Below are 13,204 nucleotides of genomic sequence, written 5' to 3' on the forward strand. Positions count from 1 at the left end.
CTGTAGAGAGACGAGTAGTGGTTTATGATCCAGTCTATTAATTGCCTTTACTGTTCTCCATCTTTTCTTGATATCCATCCCGATTCCGCGTCATGATTGCATTGCTTGGCTGGAAAACCTGTCACGTGATCAGTGAAAACGATTCCAATTGCTATGATTAGATGAGTTTTGATCCAGACGTTTCACTCCTCTGGCAAAGATCATGTGCTGATTGGTTACATTTGTGTTGAAAGCTTAAAATAGGTTAAAAAACTGCAGTTACAGTCTATAGGTTCATAGCTGTATGTGTAAAAGTACTACTAGACTGAGCATCCAATCCCATCCAACAGAGCTAGCTGCTAGCCTGAGCATCCTTCACAGTTTCATATTTGAATGCACGTCACCTTAATTTCATGGGTGCTGCCATTTAGACCCCTAGTTTTGCTATCTAGACGCTGATTAGATAATTCTCGGTATTGGAAGCCGTTTTGATGGTTGATTGTCTTATTTATGTATGTTAGTTAGAAATATAAAGTAAAGATAATAATCATGAAGACAGATAAGACTAAGACCGATTGACAGTGATTAAGAGAGGGAAAGATCAAGAGAGAGGGAATTATCAATTGTTTAATATATACATATACATATATATACAAAATGCGAACTACATTCTCAGTCATATGATCTCTTCAACGATTGAGATCAGATTCTATTTAAAAAAGACCTCACGCACGTCTAACGTTTCTCTCAGTCCTCTCTCTGTCTCGCAGCTCAGCTCTGCCTCCTTTCTTCGAGCTCACCTCACCCATGTCTCGGACTCACCTCCGCTTCTCATGTTCGAGCTCATCTCCGCCTCCTCTTCACTAATCTCACCGGCCCGGCATGAAATGCATTGTTCCGAAGTAGCCCAGAGCGGAGTCCCAAGATCTTTATTCGAGTTGCTTCGAATTCGAGTTAGACAAAGTCTCTTAGGGTTTAGGTTATTGAAATTTTCTGGTCGAGTTCAGCGAATCTCGGATCTTGTAGGTCGCGATTTCGAGTTGCCTTCAAAATCTTTACTGTCCAGAACCATCAATGGGTTTTGAAATTGTTCGGAAGCATCGATTTTTGACTTGTCCATAAAAATCGATTATTTATTTTCCTTTTCAGGAGCGGCCTTGAAATTAATTATATTTGTGAAGTCCTTGGTTCTGTACACAAAATGACAAATGCAAAGATGATGGCGTGGGTTCTTTGGGGAGATGAAGTCAGTGGGTGTAGTTGCATGACATTATCACAACAACAAATCGAGTGGGTAAATGGGTTTTTGGGGAGATGAAGTCCAAGCTTTGGTCGGCTTGATTGAGTGAAGACTGCATGCTCATCATCGGAGTGGTGGAGAGGAGGTCCAGGTTTCTGGTGAAGCAAGCCAGAGGCGAAGGTGAAGTTCGATAGAGGGGACTGAGCGAGTGGCTTCACGCGTGTGAAGTGGAGTGGAGATAGATTTTTTTTTGAATCTAATCTCAACCATTGAAAAGATCGGACAGTTGATACAAGTGTCCGTATGTTATGTCCGTAATGAACGGTGTATATGCTACTAATCTTTAGTAAATAGTTACAAACAGTAGACCCACATGAAAGATGACTAGATGACGTTTAGTCAACATTAAGACCCAAAAAAGGGGAAAAAAATTAATGAAAGAAGGTCATCTGTGTCATGATTACTTATACCTTTTTTATCTGATTTTCTGCATTATCCTTACAAAACTATGACCTATACATAATAGGGGGTGAAGAAAGTAAAAAAGAGGGTCCATGTAGTCCCGCGGTTTTGGCATCCAACCACATTCATGAATATTCGTGGAGAGCAATTCATCTAAGCAAGGTTACCTTGTCACTTTATTGCTTAGATTTTTTTTCTCTCCCTTAAATGTTAAGACTTATGAAAAGTTCCACATTAATTGTGGTGTGATAAGTCAACTACATGGTTTATAAATGTAAATCCAACTTAAAACATTTGATATGTTTTTGAAGGAGAAAGTTATGCGAGCGAACCCATGGTGTGAGTGTGGATTGAGCGCCCAATCCTTTGTTCTTACTTTCTTCCGGAGTAAAACTAACCCCAAGTAGATTGTGATAGGCAAATTAATGAGGCAGTGATCAAGAATACCTTAGGTTTAGGTTCTCTAAGTTAATTATGTTTCTAAATTCCATTCAATTACCTCTATTAGTCAATTAATTAATTTAAGGTATAAATAAATAGTGAAAGTCATGTGCATCCACCCCATTGACCAATGAGTTATCATTAGGAAATAATTGTAAGCTACTATAGGTATAAAAATATTGCCGCTGTATTTGACAATAATTTTTTAGGTTTTTTACTTATAAAGATAAAAATTAAAAGTTGTATTCCAACGATAATAACCTAAATTTTTTTTTAAAAAAATGACAAAGCTTAACTTATCAAAATACCCTCCCTCATTATTTTTCCTTGCATCATCATATTGAAAGTTGGTCGTCCGGCCATCGTTTTCGACGAATGAACTATTGAAATAAAACTCTAAGTCAGCCCGATAAACACTTAGTCATCACCGACAGTAGAAAATCACTTGAATCGTCGAAAACACGGTCACCGTTTGAAAAAGAGTTAGATTCGGCAAATACGGCTAATGCCGGCGACCATCAACATCTCCAATCAACTCTACGGACCAATGCTCATCACCTTTGATGTTTTATTGCTTTTTCGAACTCTTGTTTTTCATTTGAAATCGGATTTGAACCTGCAAATATTATATATGTTATGATATGTTATCTATTTCGGAACTTCAAACAAACAACATTTTAACAAGATAAGTAATATTTAGTAAGACAAATAACATTATGAGTAGAACAATATCGAAGGAAAAGAACGAGATCTACAAGTCTTGTGGTGAGTATGAGTAGAACAAGTTCAAATACAACAAAAATCGGAATGAAAAACCACTAAAAATGGTATAGAACTCTCGAATAAGTCATGAGGGGCGGAGACAAAACCTCAGGCGGAGGTCAGAAATAATCATGTGCAGGAGACATTTGTCATGTTTGAAGATAAAGATGAGAGTATTTTAGACAATAAAACAATATATTATGACTTTTTGTCATTTTAGAAATATTAGTTCAAATTACGTAAATTTTATGGAATAAGACTTTTAAAAGTGTCTTTATTGGAATGAAACTTTTCAATGAGGGACCTATCCTTAATTGCCCTTAATTTTTATGAATTTTCTCCATAGTAGTAGTATTTTAACGGCAATTGCGAAAAAACTTCGTGAGACCATCATGATTCATGACCCAAGATCTGCAGGCTGGGCTGGGCTGTCCCCCATGTTTATTGGGCCGTACTTTAATTTCACAAGACTTCTGTAGTATTGTACATATTAACGGCCCAAGTGTCAAAGGGACCTGATTCTGTAACTGTAAACTTGCCGTCAGCAATTATCGCCAATCATAGTTTTTTGCCACAAAAAGCAACACAATAAAGTTTCCATTTCCAGACATGCTAAATTGCTAACTATTTTTAATTAATTTTTTAGATATTGCTTGTTGTTAAAGTGTGTGTGATTCACGCACATTATTGCGTATGGGAGATGCTCCTTAAACCGTCAAGTTACAGTGAACCAAATCGTGAATGCAATCACAGTGCGGCTCCACACCTACACTCCACGACAAGGTTTCCTTGTCATCCGCCGCTTCGCGTGCAACGCAACTACGCATAATCACCGTTGTTCTCCATTCAATCAATCATTTTCAAACTCTTATTCACACATCAGACGGACCAAAATAGAGTCTGAAAATAAATTTTTTTATCGGAATATGAAGGTTTTTTTTTTTTTTTTTTTTTTTTCATATTTCAAAATTAGTGAAAAGATAGAAAGGGAAAGGAGGAAGCAACACAAGAAGCTCCTGAGCCAGACAGTTGCTGAGGTAACGGCGAGCAGATGCAACGGAAACCTGACGGTAGCAGCGGTGGCGGTGCTGAACTGAGTCGGGGTGGACTAGCCCGTTTTCGCTCAGCTCCGGCTACCTGGCTTGAAGCACTTCTTGAAGACGAATTAGAGCAGCCTAGCCAGGGCTTGACACAGTTACTCGTCGCGAATTCCCCCTCAACAGTGAGAGAATCGGTCGCCTACGCTTCTCCTGATGACACTGGTGGCTTCTTCGATGCGGGCTTGTCGTCCAGTTTTCCAAGGCAGAACAGCTCTCCGGCTGACTTTCTTATTAAGCGTGAGGAATATTATTCCAACTATGGAATCTCTTCTGACCACGAGTTTGCGCCGCCCGGTATGGAAACTTCTTCGGCGGCCAAAAGGTTTAGGGAGGTCCAGTTGCAGAATCCATCTCATTTGGTAAATATTTCTGTACAAATTATGGAACTGAGATTTTCCATAAAAAGAAAATTATGGAACCGATTGTTCAGAATTTTTGCAATTAATTATCCAAATGTAGTAACTACTAACTAGGTTTTTATTTTGATTGATCATCGGTAGAAAGGAGAGCAGAGTGGTCAGATACCTGGTGGAGTATCTAGTTTGATAGATGCAAAGATGGAAAAGCTTCTGGAGGATTCAGTGCCTTGCAAGATTCGTGCAAAGCGAGGCTGTGCTACGCATCCTCGAAGCATTGCAGAGAGGGTAAGATTTCAGTCATCTTTATTTTGATCAGAATGTGTGTTTTTGTCTTGGTTGAGATATACATATTTCTTCTTTGGTTCTTATGGGTTTAGGTTCGTAGAACTCGAATAAGCGACCGTATAAGAAAACTTCAGGAGCTTGTTCCCAACATGGATAAGGTATTTATGGAATTGATGAAGTGGATGTAATAATTTTGAAATGATTTACTTCATTATCCCTCTTGCTTACAAGGTGACTTTGTTTCTGTGGTGATTGTGTCACTTATAATAGTTGACCAGTATAATAACTAATAAGTTTGTTTGTGTAGACAGTAAAGGATAGTTTTATATGCCCAACCATATGCTATAAAAGTCTAAGTTAATGAAATCTTTGGTACGATGAATTTGAATTCTTTTGTTTAGTGGCATATCTCATTTTATATTTGAAAGTTGCATTTTACTGAATGTAATGATGTAAATGAGTAACTTTGGTTCAACTTTTGTGATTCACTTTATTGACGTATCACTTGTCATGTGTAGATATGTTCATGTAGCTTTACATGCAAATTTTCTTTGGAGCAGAGTATCTTCAGTTTTTATATAGGATGGTATTTAGTAGCAGAACTAGTCTTCCTCGTTGCTAACGTCAACATTACATTACATTACAGCAATAAAGGCTAAGTGGTGTTCAGAACACATAGGATTGTAGAGGTAGCTCATGAATGACTGGCTCATTTGCGCCAAGTGGATCTGCATGCTGAATATTTTGGAGAGCATCAAAATTTGTAGTGTTGACTGTTGAGTTTGCAGTATAGCTAAACCCAAGAAACTATGTCTAATCTTTATATGCATTCAATTTCAAATCCTTCCAAAATCTTTGTGATTTGTTCCTAGACTATTAACAGAAAATGTGGTAATATCAATGAAGCGATAATGTGATACTCCTAAGTCCTAATCATGAAATCTCATCTCAGCTTCGGAGAAAAATATGCTGAATTTTTAATGGTAAATAATTTGTTATTTGAACAAAAATTAATGGAAAGTCTTGAAGACAGATCTAATTTGCTGTTTCTCTTGTTTTTATTTGCAGCAAACAAATACTGCGGATATGTTAGACGAAGCAGTAGAGTATGTTAAGTTTCTGCAAAGACAGATTCAGGTATCTCCTGTGCCAAAAATATATCTGTATGCTGAGCATTGTAGATGGTATCAAAATTGATTTTTTCTCTTGTTATTTGAAGACTCATCCTTTTAGAAGAGGACAGGGGGCAAAAAATTGCAAGTTTAATATCCTAATATAAGTTTTTCCCCTTCTAATAATCGGAAAATTCTCAAAAGAATCTTCCCTGAACTAGGAACTAAATGGGTATCATGATTAAATTTGGATGTTGGACTATTTCTCACAGAAAGTAATTTTTTTTTATATACTGAAAAAACCTGAACATGGCAGGAACTTACTGAACATCGAAGAAAATGCACATGCACGGCTAAAGATTAGCTGGGAGAAGTTAATGCCTGCAAATTGGCATACATGTCTTCCAAGGTCCTTGGCTGATGTCATTTTATTTGCAATAATCCAGCTTCTAGTAAAAGCTTTACTAGCTCCTATTATTCTGAACTACATAGATGGTGGGTTGCCATGAAGGTACTGTTGCTCTGATTTGCACCAGATCAAGGCCTTATTGCTTCATATTAGAACTGCTCTCTGATAGTAGTTAGCGTGGTAGTTGTAAAAATTGTACACAATAATATATCTTTAAAGTGCTTCTCTAAAACTTGGTTGTTCATGATATTTGTTTCCCATATCTTCACTTATGTATTTTCAGATTTGTATTTCATGAAACCTTATTTACATTCAAGAAGCTATTGGATTAATAAAATAATTTTCTACAACTCAAGTGGTTTTTGTTATTTCCTAACTAACTTCCCTTTATTTCTTATGTCAAATCTTGACGGCATTTGTTTGATGATGGAGAGGAAGTTTTCAGGTTGGACATCATTTACTCATAACTTAGACCAATATTGCTAAACCCTGCTGAACACTTAACACATAATTGTCTATATTTGATAAATTTCATGTTGTGGCATAAAGATTAAAGTTAAGTGCATAATTCACTTTCAATTTGTGCACTCATAAGTGTGTGTTTTAGAATAGGTAATTCCATCTTTTCTCTATTTCATGCTAGATTTGCTAATGGTATTTTAAGAAAAAATGTTTCAATTATTTGTTTGGTTTATGATTCTGTTACATGTCCCCCTCTTATATTATATTTTCTTTTTTTTCAATTAATCGGGAGTTGACTGTGGCATCTAAATTTGTGTTTCTCATCTCCCCTCCCCTCCCTCCTTTTTTTTCCCCGAACATCATGATGGTAGCATTTACCCATGAGGCCACGAATAATGTTTGGTTGGCTTCATGAATCCACTAGTAATTAGTGAGAATCAACATGTATTCTCCTTCTATGGTACGGTAAACAACTCTCGTGCAGTCTTCTGCAGTGTACGGGGTCGAGAACAAACAAGATGTACTCAGAGTCACAGACCTTATCCACATAATATACGAGGAGAGTGTTTTCAGGAATTATGACCTCTAGGTTGCACTTCTGCACCTTTAACATTGGACCACATATTCATCTGTATTCTTACTGTAGAAAGTTCCTAAAAGCATTATTTACTTTTACTTGTATTGCAGTTTCTTGCATTTGAATGTTTATATTGTTTACTGGGTAGAATACTGTGGGCAACCCGTAACCCACCTATTCATGGATAATCATTGTTATTCTGAGATGGAGGAAGTTTTATAGATGCAGATAATTTCGTCTATGCCTAAAATGTATGGGTTGCATACTTGCATAATTTTTATTTGTTTTGTTTTCAGAAATTATGGGATTTAAAAACCATTCAATATTATTAATCTCATCCTCTGCTGGATTTTTTTTGGCTGAATGAGTACTTGGACCACTAAGACATTCTATTAGCATCATTTTGGTGGGTGCCTCTGCAGATAGCAGGTTCAGGGGTTTAATCCATGTTATTATCTTCAGTTATTGCCCCTGGAAAGGGAAAAAAAGGATGGTAACAGGGAAAGGAGGACGGTAAAGGATGGTGATGTAGCCATGACAGTGAGATGGGATGGCATGGCAGCTAGGGCTTGGGCATGAGTGGCAGCATAATGGTAGTGATAGTAAAAGTACCATATTGAAATTGAGCTTTTTTCGCAGGCTTACAGCAGCTAGAGGGGCAAAGTCCAAAAGCATTGTAGTTTCACCCATTCAACTGCGGTCAGTGTCTGGTTTGCTTTAAAGATCTTCAATCATGTGAGCTAGTTGGTTCATGTTATGATTGTTGTTAGTGAGGTGGGTGGGACTAGTTTTCATAACTGACTCACTAATTGGTATGTTTTGCAGATGTAGATGCATTGATTCTGTTGGGTCATTGTTCAATCATGTGAGCTAGATGATTCATGTTATGATTGTTGTTAGTGAGGTGGGTGGGACTAGTTTCCATTACTGACTCACTAATTGGTATGTTTTGCAGATGTAGATGCATTGATTCTGTTGGGTCATTGTTCAATCATGTGAGCTAGATGATTCATGTTATGATTGTTGTTAGTGAGGTGGGTGGGATTAGTTTCCATTACTGACTTACTAATTGGTATGTTTTGCAGATGTAGATGCATTGACTCAGTTGGGTCATTGTTCCTTGCCTTCTTTGATCCTGGGACCATGCACGGACAAACTGTTGAGAGATCAGTAAGTGAAAAAGACCCCTCTCAGTATGCATTTTAATGAATTTAGTTTATGCACCTTATGTCTTGAGTATAGATAGAACATAAACAAAAACCAAAACTGCTGTACAAAACACTACTGTCCTTGAGCTGAACCTACCGCTACATTTACAAAATCTATCCTAGATTTTCACACACATTCTTAACACGTCTCATGAAGGCGCTGGCCCAGGCAGACTAGATGCCAAGTTAGGTTCATCAGAGTTAGGATGTTTACAAAGGATGAATATGAATTGAGCTTCTTCAGCCTCGCATTAAGGTTTACTATTCTCACCCTCACCACCTCTAGTTCTGGATTTTCCGGCAGTGCGCCTTCTTCCTTCTCTATTTTCATCCTCGTAAACATTACCTGCTCATCATTAGAAACAACAAGGAAACATCTGATGTAAAGCTGAAGAGTGGCATTGTTGATTTCAAGTATAGAAGGTCAAGGAGTTACCTTAGTTGCTCGAGGTTCCAAATAAAATGCATTAGTCAAAACCATTAGGAGTGAAGCCAGAAGATTGTATGCTTGCAACATTTCAACCTTGTTTGAGAAAAGCTTCTTTCTTTGCCCCAACAAGAGTCCCAGAAGAGCCAGTCCTACACTATAAGTCATAGCCATGAAATAAACAGGGTATATCTTGCTCTGCACCACCCCAAACTGCTGTCTTGGCAAAGCCTCTGCTAACACATAGCTTGAAACAAATGTAACCCACACACACATCCCATAAGCCATGGAAAACCCCAACAACTGAACCACACCCATAAAAGAATCTAATCCCTCCTTTGAATACATGAACCTTAGAACATCAGCCTCATTGTGCTGTGTTGCTTGTTTGGTTTCTTTAGCCGTCTCTGTTACATTTCCCTTGATATCTTTCTGCGCCGTGTTCCCAATATCCTTCACATCCTTCACTTTTTCCTTGGCCTTGTCAATTGATTGTTTTGCTCCTTCTTTGACATCCTCCACCCTTTCTTTCATCTTTTCAACCGATTCCTTTATATCTTCCTTTGCAGTCTTCCCAATGTCCTTCACATCCTTCACTTTTTCCTTGGCCTTGTCAATTGATTGCTCTGCTCCTTTGACATCCTCCACCCTTTCTTTCATCTTTTCAACCAATTCCTTTGCGCCTTCTTTGATGTCATGGGCTTTTCGCGCCCCAGCCTCCTTGGCTTCTCCCAATTTATCTTCCACACATTCTTTGGCTTCATGTGCAACATCTTGAACAGCCTCTCTGGCTTCATGTGCCATCTCTTTCTTCTCAGAAGCTACATAACACACTGTTTCTTGGACCTTATCTTTAGCCTCATGCGCCGCCTCGGACACCTTGTCCTTGGCCTTAGCAATTGCATCTGCAATCTTGTGCTTGCATTTGCCTAATGCATCACAAACAAGCTCTCTAGGGATGTTGTATTTCTCCTCTTTTGGAGCCATTGAAAGGCCTGCTTTGATCTTTTCTTTGGTTGTGTCCATCATATGGGAGAGATCTTTGTCTTCTGGGGGTGAGATTTTGACTTTGGTGTGGAGGTGGCCTTCTTGACCACCATACTCCACAACAACTACTCTTGGACCTTCCTTGACTACTATGACTTCTGCTTCAGTTTGTTTGTGCTTCTCAGCTGGGTTTGGAGACAACACTCCTGCTGCTACTAAGGAACTCACAACTAGAAAAAGACCCAGAAGATTCATCATCTTCTTCAACGTTGGAGAGGTCGAATTTCAGGTATGTAACTATGTATGTTTGTTATGGTTTTGAATGTTTTAAGGGGTTTAGGTTTTACACTTTTTGGGGTTTTAAATAGAGGAAAAAAAAACACGTGTCCTCGTCGCTGGTAACGGTTCAAAGTGAGGGATACGTGGGCTTACCAAGCCCACGTATCGCAATACGTGGCTACTTAACATGGAAGGTCTGTGGATAGGTCCTGACCGTCTACGACCCTCTAGTATGAGTTAGAGGCTATTTGGGAATGGTTGCTAGAATGGTCATTTGGTTTCACTAGTTTGGGCCTGGCCGTGCTTCTTTTGGGTCTTATTATTATTATTGAGACCTTTAATAGAGGAAAGCCCAATCATGTTGGCCTCATGGGCTTTATCATTGTAAGACAACCAGAGACCTTTTGTTAGGACTGTTAAAAAAAAAATAAAATCAAATACTCAAATCGAACGGTCAGTTATTTTTCAAAAAGAAACTTACATGTTTCTTTAAAGAATCGATCGAAAAAATTGACCCATAACAGAAAAATTGAAATAATTAACAATAACCGATTAATTGACCGGTTAAATTTATATAAAAAGTTGGGAAAAAAATGACCGTAACCGATCGTTTTCATCCATATTTTTTGTTATTGGGGTTCAGATTCTTCAGAATAAAGACTAAAGCCCAATGATACTAGAGAAATCATGTTGTGCCAGATATATCGAAATAAAATTAGAATCATACCATATAGGCATATACAGTTATAAAACAGATAGGTTAGCCTCAAAAATAAATTTGAGAAAAATCAAAATAACATTTTTATCATCAAAATTTAAAATTTACACCGAATTGGAACCAAGATTCTAATTTCAGAACAAAAACAAACACAAAATATAAAATTTCCGATCAAGATTATTATAGTAAAACTGTATAAGAACAAAAACATCAATATCAAGAGGGTTTTTAATGTTGAATTTGAAATAATACTACAATGATTAGTGTATATATACAAAATGATTAGTCTATATATACAATGATTAGTCTATATATATATATAGAGAGAGAGAGAGAGACAGAGGGGTGTGAAAAAATAATGCCTAAAAAGTAATATATTATGCTTTGATGATGATGTAGTCAAGTCAACATCAAGTACCCCAACCAAAACCAAAAGATAGCATGTGCTTTTGCATGTGAAAGTGATTCTACAAACAAAATACACACACACATATTCACTCTTTATGGATTCCATCCCTTTTTTTTCTTCTTATTTGATTCAAAGTGGTCGGACCATCTTGGGGTATATACTTCCACCTACCTTTTTAATTTGTCTGTATTCAGAAATGTTGCTTAAATGACTAGTAAATTAAGTGCTCCTTGTAAATAATGTTAACATATAGTTGTTTCTCTATATAGATTTTTTTTAACAGAGATTTAAGGAGGGGTAGGATTCGAACCCACGACTTAATGGGTGGGTGATCCCTTACATAGAATGTGATTATCGTTCAACCAACGGCTCACTTGTTTCTCTATATAGAATTAGTGCTTGGCGTAGACCCTCTTACGGAAAAATCAAGCTAGCAAATTTATATCATTGTGTCAATATATTTTGTTGGTCCGACTACATTAACAAAACACGTTTACCAATATAATTTATTTGTCACGGCAAAAATTTACCATTGTAATAGCTATTTAAGGATATTGCTCCCACTTACTCTTTCTATACTATGAAACTTCATTATGTGGTAACTATACATAAGTAGGGTAGACAGCATCTTCCCCGAAAACAAGGATGCCCAATTTGGTAAATTCAGTGTAGTTTACCATCTTTGTGTAGTCTTAACTCTTAAGAGTCGAAAACTCAATTAACACGACACGCTCTCAGTGCTTGCCGACAATCTTCCCTGACCCCCACCAGTCCACCATATACGTCTCTTGACTTTTGGTTTTGGCAGCTCAAGTTACTATAATACCCTTCATGTCATGTTATGTTATTTTAATTTGTTTGTTCTTTAACCCAACCTTCACATGGGGTGAACTTCTATAGTTTTTTCAACAAAATAATAATATTGTATTTATATTGATATGAATGATCTTTGTAGATGGGCATGTTTTTATCTCAAAAGAAGAAGACAAATGCAATAACCCTCTCTCCATATATTGTTCTATATACCAGATGAGAATGGACAACTTTACAAAAGTTGGAGAGAGAGGGGGGACCTTGGATTCTAAAGTATCTTTAGAATAAAATGCATGCAAACAAAAACCCACATAAAGGAGGGGGGGGGGAGTAGAGGGGGAGAGAGATGTCAATGTAAAGTAAGATGCAAACAAAAACCCACATAAAAAAGGGGGGGTGGGGGAAGTAGAGGGGGAGAGATTTCAATGTAAAGTAAGATCCATTTTGATAGGTAATGAATTAATTTCCATGCATTAAGACAGGCTGTGTTTGGATAAGACGTTAGTTGGGGTTTAGGGGTAGTGTTAGCTAGGAGGACTTGAGTTGATTTGAGTTGGGGAAGGGTTGAGGAGAGTTAGATTTATGCGTTGCAACACTTGCTTGGGACGAGAGCGGTTCAAATTTTTTAAAAAGGTATAAAGTTAATAAAGAACCCCTCTTGACTTGTTTAAGTCCCACATCGGTAAGATGTGGGAACAATTTCTTATTTATAAGGATCAAGTCTATCCTTAATCACTAACAAAGTTTTTTCTTAAACTTGAGTGAGTTGGGTCTAACCCACTTATTTGGACCTAAGAAGAAACAAAGTAGTGCTGGTCGATGTATGACAATATTCTTAATGTGTATAGGGGTGTCAAAGCAGACAATGTGTATGGGGGTGTGGATTTTCAACACAACTCTCAATTATATACAAGGAGTCTATCAATTTTGGGATGTTGAGAAAGGTTTGGGAGGACTGGAGTAACGAATCTCACTGAACATCCTCATTTGTTTGCTAAACAAGAATTATGACCGGAAAAAAAAATTGGTGGGTGTGAAAGTGTAACCGCTTTTTTTAGTAACTAAGAACAACCCAGCAAGCGTGTCTTTTGGACAGTCTATTAACTCTAAACTTGAGTTGGGTTAGGCACGTGCAAATCCGTTTGACACATTAGTTGGGCCGAGACCCAACACAA

General features: G+C 37.5%; 2 protein-coding genes across 3 annotated transcripts; one reads left to right on the plus strand and one right to left on the minus strand.

Annotated features, from left to right (window-relative positions):
* The first annotated feature begins 3,856 nt into the window (after positions 1-3,856).
* On the plus strand, positions 3,857-6,504 carry LOC120004628 (transcription factor bHLH81). 2 transcript variants are annotated; one of them, XM_038854003.1, is made up of 5 exons: positions 3,857-4,343; positions 4,485-4,628; positions 4,721-4,786; positions 5,697-5,765; positions 6,057-6,504. In XM_038854003.1, the coding sequence occupies exons 1-5, from the start codon at positions 3,936-3,938 to the stop codon at positions 6,102-6,104; spliced, it is 735 nt and encodes a 244-aa protein (XP_038709931.1). In that variant the 5' UTR covers positions 3,857-3,935; the 3' UTR covers positions 6,105-6,504. The 2 variants fall into 2 exon arrangements, with proteins under 2 accessions (XP_038709931.1, XP_038709932.1); XM_038854004.1 differs by lacking the exon at positions 4,721-4,786.
* Positions 6,505-8,276: 1,772 nt separating this feature from the next.
* On the minus strand, positions 8,277-11,977 carry LOC120004627. The gene is made up of 2 exons (XM_038854002.1): positions 8,833-11,977; positions 8,277-8,742 (listed from the first exon to the last, which is right to left on the minus strand). The coding sequence occupies exons 1-2, from the start codon at positions 10,066-10,068 to the stop codon at positions 8,536-8,538; spliced, it is 1,443 nt and encodes a 480-aa protein (XP_038709930.1). The 5' UTR covers positions 10,069-11,977; the 3' UTR covers positions 8,277-8,535.
* Positions 11,978-13,204: the final 1,227 nt, after the last annotated feature.

This window comes from Tripterygium wilfordii, chromosome 8 (assembly GCF_013401445.1).
Source record: "Tripterygium wilfordii isolate XIE 37 chromosome 8, ASM1340144v1, whole genome shotgun sequence".
Taxonomy (NCBI): Eukaryota; Viridiplantae; Streptophyta; class Magnoliopsida; order Celastrales; family Celastraceae; genus Tripterygium; species Tripterygium wilfordii.